Source organism: Pinus tabuliformis, chromosome J, assembly GCF_031772625.1.
Source record: "Pinus tabuliformis cultivar Carrire ecotype Pingquan chromosome J, CPIR1, whole genome shotgun sequence".
In the NCBI taxonomy this organism is placed as follows: domain Eukaryota; kingdom Viridiplantae; phylum Streptophyta; class Pinopsida; order Pinales; family Pinaceae; genus Pinus; species Pinus tabuliformis.
In genome coordinates, this window is record NC_142295.1 from 1,466,075,707 (window position 1) to 1,466,086,375 (window position 10,669).

General features: G+C 37.6%; 2 protein-coding genes across 2 annotated transcripts; one reads left to right on the forward strand and one right to left on the reverse strand.

Annotated features, from left to right (window-relative positions):
• Window positions 1-253: 253 nt before the first annotated feature.
• LOC149232893 (pentatricopeptide repeat-containing protein At2g13600-like) lies at window positions 254-2,315 on the reverse strand. Its single transcript, XM_089382030.1, has 3 exons — window positions 1,565-2,315; window positions 775-1,101; window positions 254-678 (listed from the first exon to the last, which is right to left on the reverse strand). Exons 1-3 carry the CDS (start codon window positions 2,313-2,315, stop codon window positions 254-256), a joined length of 1,503 nt encoding a protein of 500 aa, XP_089238156.1.
• A 7,487-nt stretch (window positions 2,316-9,802) lies between these two features.
• LOC149232894 (UPF0496 protein 4-like) lies at window positions 9,803-10,213 on the forward strand. Its single transcript, XM_089382031.1, has one exon. It carries the CDS (start codon window positions 9,803-9,805, stop codon window positions 10,211-10,213), a length of 411 nt encoding a protein of 136 aa, XP_089238157.1.
• The last annotated feature ends 456 nt before the right edge of the window (window positions 10,214-10,669 follow it).

Genomic DNA, 10,669 nt, shown 5'->3' on the forward strand with positions numbered 1-10,669 from the left:
CTTGCTCCTTGTCCTAAGAATGAAGCTTATCTTATGTTTTGAACAATGCAAGCTGGGTAGAGGGAATTCATATCTCTAGTTTTGCAGACCACTTGGGCTTTTGAGTGAGGGAAGTATGGAAGTTGTTTGCTATATAGATTAAAGTTTGCTCCTCATTTTTCCATACAGCCTTGAAAACTAGATCAGAACATACCCTGTTCACTTCATCTCTGAAAACAATCTCTATAACCTCTTTGGTCATGTATGTCACCTCTCACCCAGAAGGAAGGCGTGCACCTGTTTGTTGACCTCGATCCAACTGCATCCAGGAGTTTTTTTTAACTCCTCTGACTTTCATTATTTTTCTAACCTTTTCAAAGTCACACCATCTACCTGCCATAGCATATATGTTTGAGAGAAGCACATAAGGTGCAGCATCTCTCACATCCAACTCAAAAAGGTGTTTTGCCACGGATTCTCCTAACTCTATATTACTATGTATTCTGTAGGCTCCAAGAAAACATATCCAAACAGATGCATCGGGTTTGATTGGAATTTTATTGATAAAGCTTTCTGCTTCATCAAGCTGCCTAGCACGGCTAATCATGTCAACCATGCAACAGTAGTGCTCCAGCGCAGGTATGATGTGATAATAGTCCCTCATGCAATTGAAGTATTGAAGGCCCTCATAGACTAGGCCTGCATGACAACAGGTAGACAAAACACAAACCATTGTGATATGGTTTGGTTTTACATCACAGGCTTTCATTTTTTCAAAGAGTGTGATGGACTCACCTACATAGCCATGCATGGCATATCCTGCAATCATGGTCGTCCAACAGACAACATCTCGATGTCGCATCATGTCAAACAGGTGGCGTGCATTGTCTAAGCTACCACATTTTGCATACATGTCTAATAGGGTAGTGACCACAATGACATCCAGCTGAAAGCCATTTCTAATTATTTGTTCATGGATTTCTACACCTTGCTCCAAAGCTGCCCAGTTGCCACATGCAGAAAGAACACTGGCAAAGATTTTTGTAGTCAGCTTCACACCCGCCAGTTGCATATCTTTGAAAAGCTTCAGGGATTTTTCTCCCGAACCATTCTGTGCATAACCTGCAATCATTACTGTCCAAGATACCTCATCTCATAATGGCATTTTATCAAATAATCTGCGTCCCTCCTTTATACTCCTGCAACTTATATACATGTCTATCAGGGCACTCTCCACAAAGATATCAGACTGTAATCCCCTACTAATTATTTCCTTGTGGATCTCCATACCATGATCCAATGCTACCAACTTTGCACATGCTGAGAGAACACCAGCAAATGTTTTTGCTATCACCTTCACATCAGCCCATTACATTTGCTGGAAAAGCTTAAGGGATTCCTTGGCACGCCCATTCTGGGAATACCTTGCAATCATCACCATCTAGGATATGATGTCTCGGAGATTCATTTGGTCAAATACTTCACGTACCTTGTCCATTTTCCCACATTTTGTATACATGTCTAGTAGGGAATTGCCCACAGATACCTCAGACTGGAATCCCCTTCTATTTATTTCTTCATGTACCTCCATATCCTGTTGCAGAGTTCCCAAATTGGCACATGCCAGGAGAATATGTTGGAATGTCTTCGAGTTTGGCTTCACACTTGAAAAATTGCATTTCTGGGAAAAGCTTCAGGGTCTCCTCATCCCAGCCGTTCCGCGTAACAACTGCAATCATCACTGCCCACAACATGGTATCCCGTTTACGCATTTTGGCAAACAAATGGCGTGCATCTTCTACACTCCCACATCTTGCATACATATCTACAAGGGCACTTTCAACCAAAACATGAGACTGGAAACCACTTCTGATTATTTCCCCATGAATTTCCATACCCTGTTCCAGATCGGCACATCCCGGCAAAACACTGGCATATGTTTTGGAGTTTGGCTTCATACCCACAAGCCACATTTTCTTGAAAAGCTCCATGGCCTCCTCTGCCTGCCCATTCTGCGCATACCCTGCAATCAACGCTGTCCAGAATACGACGTCTCGTTCACACATTTTGTCAAACAGATAGCATGCATCCTCTATGCTGCCACATTTTGCATACATATCTATCAGGGCATTCGCCACAAATACATCACTCTGCAATCCACTTCTTTTGATCTCTTCATGAATGTCCAGTCCTTCTCTGATGTCTGCAGAGTCGGCGCAAGCAGGGAGTACGCTGGCGAATGTGAACTTATTGGGTTGGACGCCTTCTCGCCGCATGAGGAAGAACAACCCTAAAGCCTCATGGGCTACCCTCTGCCTCGCATAACCCGCGATCATCACAGTCCATGAACATACATCACGTTTGGGTATTTGATCAAAAACTCTCCGAGCGTCCGCCAGGCTCCCACATCTGACATAGACCGTTTCAGTTTCATGAACCGTTTCAGTTTTGGATCAACGATCAAACTTTGTTCAATAGTCTAACACCACAAATCCATGGTGAACAATAGGACACGGGGACGGCTGGGGCAATTCATTTGAAAGGGAAACGCCTTACGGCGTAATAAAATGTATATATATGAAATTACAATTTTACTATTTTCAGTGTGACTTTTACAATATTAATAATTAACGATGTGATCATTTTGTATATATGAATATGATGAAACATCTAAAAATACAAACAATTTTTAAAATACAAAACTTAAAAAAGGTTACATTTTTAATTTCTCTCGGAATTAAATCTAAAATAGATTTATATCCATTAATTACGCCGTAAGGCGTTTTTACGTCGTAAGGCATTTCCCTCTGAAATGAACTCCCCCAAATGCTTTTCTGTCCTAATCGTAGCTGCTATATATTTTGTTAGACGATTGAACAAGAATCAGTCGTCTAATTTAATAAAAAATGTTTTAAAACATTAAAAAACCTAAGAAAACGTAGGGCGCTTTAAGTCCATTGGTTCGGCTCTTGGAATCCGAGAGCTCGTCGTATAAACAAAAGGTTGCGGTGGCCATTGGAGGGCTAACGAGCAATGCAGAAAATGCTTGGGGAATTGCGGCTTATGGTCGGGTTTCAGTTCTGATTTATATTTGCAAATCGGGAACCCTGGCTGCACAGGCCATGGCTGCAGGGGCGCTGAGGAATGTGGCCGCTGTGGAAGAGATAAGGAAAACGATGGCGGAAGGAGGGGTAATTAATATTTTGCTCAATCTGGTTTCTTTTGGTATGCCATTTGCGTAAGAAAATGCAATAGAGTGCCTGCATGCAATGGCTTTCCAAGATGAGAAAATGCGTCAGTTGATTGCCAAAGAAGGTGGAATTCAAACCTTGTTATGTCTTTTAGAAGAACCCACTACGCCAAAATCGCAGGAGCTCTTCATCAGAGCAATAAATAGTCTTTCTGCTTCTATTAGCACTGCTAAGGCCTTAGTTTCTTCTTCAGGGTTTCTGAAGCAGTTGGCTTCTATTCTAAAAAATGGGCATTTGACTATCCGACAACTAGCTTCTTCCTCTATCTGCAATCTTTCATTCAGCAACAAAACCAAGAAGGCATTGGGTGAAGCAGGGTGTATTCCCCCTTTCTGTATTGTTGGCTCTCTCGACCAGCAAGCAAAACTTGCAGGAAGAAGATTCCCACAGCTGGAGCATGTCAACATCTGTGGAAGAAGATTGCCACAACTGGAGCATGTCAACATCTGCAAAAGCTCCCAGAGATGGAGGTTGCAGGTGCCAAGAAGATTCTTCAAAGACTCGCAGGAAGCCGGCTCCACAACATCTTCAACAGGAGATGGAGGGAATAACTGATCCAACATGTACAGAAAACCCAACATCTACACCTAAACCACAAACCCTATTGCTAGCAATTATAAAATTTAATGCTCTCTTATTTCAATATCTGTTATGGCTCTCCCTTCTCCTAAATCCAGTCCCTCTCCTTATCACCATAATTGGTGCTAATGTCATCAGCTGCCATTGCATAAAAATTTCTAGTATCCAGCATGCGGGTTTTGCTCCTTGCCCTCTACAGTTACCATGTTTTATATCTCTAAATTTTAATTATTCAACTTTTAGGCCTTGTTTGAAAATCACCACTGGGTCATGAAATTACCGTAAAATCAGATGCAGAAGAGTGTTAATTATTAATTTGGTTTGTTTAGGTCCGTGCCATTTATTTCAGAACGCAAAGATTGTCCCAGTGTTTTCAGCTTATATAATTTATTTACTAAGAATTTGTCTTGTGATCAAGAACTCTTGATCTAGGTGTCAGCCGTTCTGTTGTTTGTGCATATTCTGGTATGGGTTGACACAATTGGAAGAGGAATGCAATCCTCTGAACTCATATCATATATATTGCCAAAATATTATACCTGATATGATTGGATGGGTAGCTAATTCAGTAGTTAACACATTTTTTCCCAACGTGATAAGCATTATGCTTCAGTGTGTTTAGTGTTCTAACATATCTATACAATCACTTCAAAGATCAAATAATCTGTACAAGGCTTTCAAACCAATTTCGTTCATAGTATCAGCTGTGGCTACAAGGGGTGTACTGTATCTCGGATTCCTCTTTTACAGATGTTGAAATAAACAATACGATGCAATAATTTAATCTGATTTGTCAAGCGCAAATTTCGTGCCTGTGTTTCTTTGTATTGTTCCTTTCCATGGTTTTTGGACCAATTTTGTTCATAGTATCAGTGGTACTGGTGACTACACAAGCTTTATTGTCTCATATGCTTCTTTACCTATACTAAAATAAACTATATAATATATTAATTTAATCTGATTCCTCAAAGCACCAATGCAGTGACTATGTTGTCTCTTTCATGGTCCTATTTTCAAACACACATCGAGAATAGACTCTATATTGTTCATCATCCACCATGTATACACCAAGAATCCGAATTCACTAATAGGTTAAGGTATAAATTAAGAGTATTTTGGCAATGAATTGCATATTTATCATTAACATATTTAGACCTACATTCTGCAGTGACAGGCCACAATAACAGCGCATTATGTTGTATTTCACTAGTTAAAAGAAATGTGGCATTTTCATTCAGTCTGTTATATCATCCCAGCTTTTTATCTTTCATTAAATTAAGGAAATTTTATATAGAACAGAAACCACAGTCGAACATCTTTTCAATTGAATAGAAACCTAAATAATTACATACACTGGTACGTAAATAACAAAATATGAAGAGTAGGTTTGATCCTATGCATACAATGGCATAAATATCTATCTTTACTTATATCTATTTACACTGGAACAAGATTTTCTCATAATCAAAGTGTTTAATAACTCTGGTTTCAAATTTACAGAATGATTTTATGTTTCTGTTTTTATGATCAAGTTGATTTTATAATTTGCAGCTCACTAATTGGAAAATCGATTGAAGTTGGTAGACGTTGTTTTTGATATAGGGCAAGAGAAACACAGAGCTATAACTCTCTATTTTTTAGGTATCTATGTTTGATTCTAGACATGGGAAACACAGAGCACTGTCTGTTTATTAGGCACTTGTGTTTTTCATTATCACTAGGGAAGCCTGCACTGCCTACCTACGTGTGTCAGAGAGGTTTTAGCTTTTTTGAACATAGGCTTTGTTCAGAGCATTTTTAATGTGGCATTGTTAAATATTTCTTGCAATATCCAATAGATTGTTGATCATAAATCGTGGGGTAAGGCCCTTGAATCCTTGTTTTTTCTACGACTGGAATCACTGAATCTGTATCTCCACTGCATACCAACAAAACAATATCAAATTTTCTGTAGTAGACTTTATGATGGAAGATAATAGAAAAAGTCCAACTAGAAACATTCTCATTGTTCTAAGTGCCATGTTCTGATTAAAAGAAATGATATGCATGGTGAGTTGTGACCTGAAAATCCAAATGCGTAGTCCAATGTTTATGAGCTCTAGGTAAATTGGCAACATAGATCTAGGGGAGTCTCCCCAGTGAGCGGAAACTTCATCACTATACATAATAAAGCAAACAGACCAGATTGATGAATGAAGGTCCTTTATAAATGCAAAAGAAGCAGCACCAGATAAAAAAAAAGTTACCATTTTAATAATAAAACCACAGACCTACAAGTAGTCCAGTTATAAGGAATTCCTGTAACATTGGCATGAAGAGCCTTTTGTACTTCAGGTAGATTGAAATAAATTTCGGAATGCTTTTCAGTGCAAGGATCATACTCCACAAACAGATGCCTCCATGGCTGCAACAAAATGCCTCTGTGAAAAAGAGAATGCAGTAGTGCTCTTATAGCTGATCTGATTATCCCCATCTAGAGGTGATGGATACCAGTCATTTAAATTCACCATGCAACAAATTGTGGACCTCAATGGCACACAAGAATGTGTTTAATTTGAGAAAAAATGACATCAATCATCTAGTCTGGTCTTTAGTTTACAGTTTACCATGTCAATGGGAAGGAGACTACCAAATGCAAAAGATATAGCATTGGAATTTAAGCATACCTTCAAACTGATAAGTTGGCATATAGAATGCTTAATGTATCTAATATTCTTACACATCTTTTTCTCTGGTCTTTATTTTACAGTTTACCATGTCAATGGGAAAGAGACTACCAAATGTAAAAGATACGAAATTGGACTCTAAGCATACCTTCAAACTGATCTGCTAGCATATACAATGCTTAATATATATAATATACTAACATATCTTTTTCTCTGTTGTGTTCTATATGTTCCAGTGTTGTTCAAACAAGGACGGGTGTAGATACTGTATGGATCAATATTCCCCATTTCCACATCAGCACAATCTAATACCGTATTACATAGAGCTGATGGATGCACAAGAGATGAAAAGTCACAGTTAATATTGAGCAACCGGTAGGCGTTGTCTGATATCAAACCATGAGACCACATAAATTCAAAAATCCCTACAAGATCATGGAAATTGTCTGTAAGTGCATTGCCCACCTGCAAGAACCATGATTTTCCGGATGTTAAAACACAATATAGAAATGTAATCGCCCCTTTTCATTCTATATGATCCTATTTAGAACAAATGATTTATTGCCATCTATCGTCCATTTCAAGTGTTGCCCGTTATATTTTAATGCCCATACATTCATAATGACAATATAGGGTCTTACCATATATCATTTTAGATTAATGGCTGGATTTTCAAGGTCCTTGTTGTGTCTGTAGATGACTTGAGCTAACTAAGGAACGTAATGGCCTAGAAAAAACAATATTGGAGAAAAATCCATTTAGGTTAATTTAGCTATGTTATGGGATGGATCCAAACTTGTATTGGTAATGAAGGAAACATCCTCTAAACTCTACTCAAGATCAGAAAAATCTCGAAATCTTAATTCAACAGTGTCTTTATAAAAAACTCAAGAAACCAAAACTTGCATCATTCAAGGTCAAATTAGGTCATGTTAGTAGACATCTAGAACCACAAAATATAGTCAAACTCCCTCCATCCATGTCTAACTTTCATACAAAAGCATAACTTCGATTCTTAGTGATGGCATAAAAATGAGTGTGCTTTTTGTGATAAGTTAAAAATCATTACTAAATAGTCTTTATCAATTAGATATTTATGGACAGATATTTTTTTAGTTTCGTCGGAAAACAAAAATCTTTGCCTCAGTGCACCCGTAGAGAGGAAAAGGAGTAGAGTTATCTACTTAGTGGCTTGGATATTGTTTACTTTAATGCAAAATGTACAATGTGTTTTTTGTGATGTGGTTTTGCTCCAAGTGGTATCCAAGCTCATGTCTTGCGTTTGAGAGAATTTTATGTTGCTTTAGAGAACATATATTGGAATTTATGTAAGGATTTTCTAGCAAGATACCACCAAAGACAATGAAACCACCAAAGACAATGAAAGAAGCAGCAAAAAAAGTAAGTGCATTAAGGACTAAGGTTGCTTCCACGCATGGAAAATCCTATAAACATAAAGACAGTTTTGTACTGGTTTACTAAGCCCTAAGAGTTAATGACAGTATACTTGTTGATCTTAAATGTCCATTAACAATGCATTTCATAACAAAATGGATTTGTATTTCATATTGAAAAACTCTTCTTAAAGTAGCTTATTTGTAATGCCTTGCTCTATCACCTCTAAAACATCTACCAAACAGTGATTTTCTCTATCAGCTCTAAAACATATACCAAACAGTGCCTTGCTCTATCACCTCTAAAACATATACCAAACAATGCCTTACTCTATCACCTATAAAACATCTAGAAAATATTGATCCACTTTTTGAAATGTTGTGATACACATTTCCAATTCAACATTTCTTATCATCATCAAAGGCCAGGTAAAAAGAATAGATGAATAAGGGTGTAGTCTAATGCGAATATTTTTTTGGTCCTTTTCACCAGAATCTAGTAATACAATTCTTGGTGAGATCACGATATTCTGTCATTTAAATTGTAATTTTAAATGCAAAAATGGATTTTTCACCGTAGAAAGTCTTTAGAAAACATATGTTGTGTAGACTCAACAACTTAAAACTACATTTTTTCAGATTTCTGACAGGACTTTAAGAAAAATCAACTAGAATATCTACACGAAAAAAAGACTAAAAAGTCACCTTGTTAGCCTACAACCTGTATAACAATTTCTAATCAAACATCAACCAAAGAAATGGGACTCGATGCTTCCTCATGCCTCTATTCACCAAAGTTTCAAGGGAAAAAATGCAGGGGATGACTGGGGGCAATTATAAGCCACTCCATTAAATGTTATGACTTTTGTTTCTATGCTTTGAGGGATTTGGGAGAGTGAGGTCTTTTAATGGGAAAAGGTGGCTTCAAGTAAAATATAAGTTAAAATAATAAGAATTTTAATGATGGCTTCTTTCCACCAGAGTTTAAGCTTCTCCAAGAACATATCCATACTGATATGTGTGCTTAAGCTTACAAAAAATAGTAAGACCTGCAAATCCTTCAAAACTCTGGTAGAATAAATACACCACTAATAACCTCACAGTCAAGAAAATCTTGCTCATGTTAACCAGTGGTTGATTAAAAAACATTTTTTTAACAAAATCCCATTATAGCCATTTGGCAAGGAAAAACCCCTGACATTTGGACGTCCCATAGACAGTGTTCCATCATAGGAAGCATATCCAAGTAATCCATTGACAACAAATGACACTAAAAATGACCCCACCCTGTTTCCTTGTCTGTAGTGCACAAGAAAATCATCCCCATGGCACCCTACAGACTCGAGTAGGGTTCTGTCAGCTCTAAACCGGACTCTGGTTAATGGGCTTGATTGTTTTCATGGGGCAGATAGAGAGAAAGAGACATAAATCAATTTGATCAAAAAATCCTTGATCATTGAGAACTCTGTAACCATCTTTGTTTGACTGCAATTATGTGTTTTGTTTTACCATAAAATGCTTAGGGTGCCAGTATGTTATTGAAGAACATGATAAATTTGTTGTGGATGCAGCAAGCCATGGTAGTTTTATCTACTACACACGCGGACCTCAAGTCCCTTATTACAGATCTCCAATTTCCTACAGCAGAATGGGATGAGAAATGGATGGACGAATACCTGGATGACACTGTAAAGCTTTTAGACATTTTCCTTGCATTAAATGTCGAAATTTCAAAGCTTGAATATTTCCAGCTTCTTGTTCATTATGCTTTGCATTTGCTGGACTTTTCAGATGGCGTTTGGTCTAACAACAAGCTCTTTCGTGTCAAAGGTTCTCTCCAAGAGTTGAAGGAAAAAATGGATTCGAAAGGGAAAAATGGTGCAAAAACCGAAGGAATAGTAGGATTGAAAATTGCATTGCTATATTACAACATATGAGCAAAAGCCTTCAGTTTGGGAAGGTAAAGTCATCATCAAAGGGTAGTGTTTTCTTGAGAGCAACGTATGGAGTGAAGGAAACAACTATATTTCTCTGCAATGTGGTGGCATCTGCTCTCGCTGGGCACTCTGGCCCATTGATTGAATTGCATATTCCTGATCAGTTTTTGTGGTCCACAGCATTCATGAGTTTTCAGCGAGGGATTAATGAGGAAATCAAGAGATGTTTTGCCAATGGTCGAGATCGAGTTTTGAAAGAGCTAGAATTGTTGGATGTAGCGATTGAAAATGTTCACCCTATAGTTGAGAAATTATCTTCTGCTGACATTGTCGATGGAACAGAGAAAGTGGAACATATCAGAATTGTTATACAGAAATTACAACAAAGTGCACAATTGCTTGCCTAGGGGTTAGATCCTCTCTCTAAACAGGTTAATGACTTCTTTCATGTAACTCTGAGTGGAAGGAATGCATTGCTTGATAGCTTCAAGTTATCTGCAGAAGGCACACCCATCAGAGATGATCAGTCATGAATATATCAGTAATGTTGACCAGCATGAAATGTTTCTTGGTTTAGGGTTTCTTAGGGTTTCTTAGGGTGGTTCATTTTCTTGGTTTAGGTATGGAACTCGAAACGTTTCAGGGCTTTTCCAGTTTATGATCTCGAAAAACATTAGTTAATCTGTTACTTGTGCTCTTTGATGGAAGTTTTGTAATGCATGACTAAATAATACACAGTGAGAGAAAAATACATATTATGCTAATTGATGAATGTTTTTCGCTTGTTGAACTTATGGTATTGAATTTATCACACTAACACTTTACAACAATGAACTAACAATATTCATGATGAAAATAGCAAT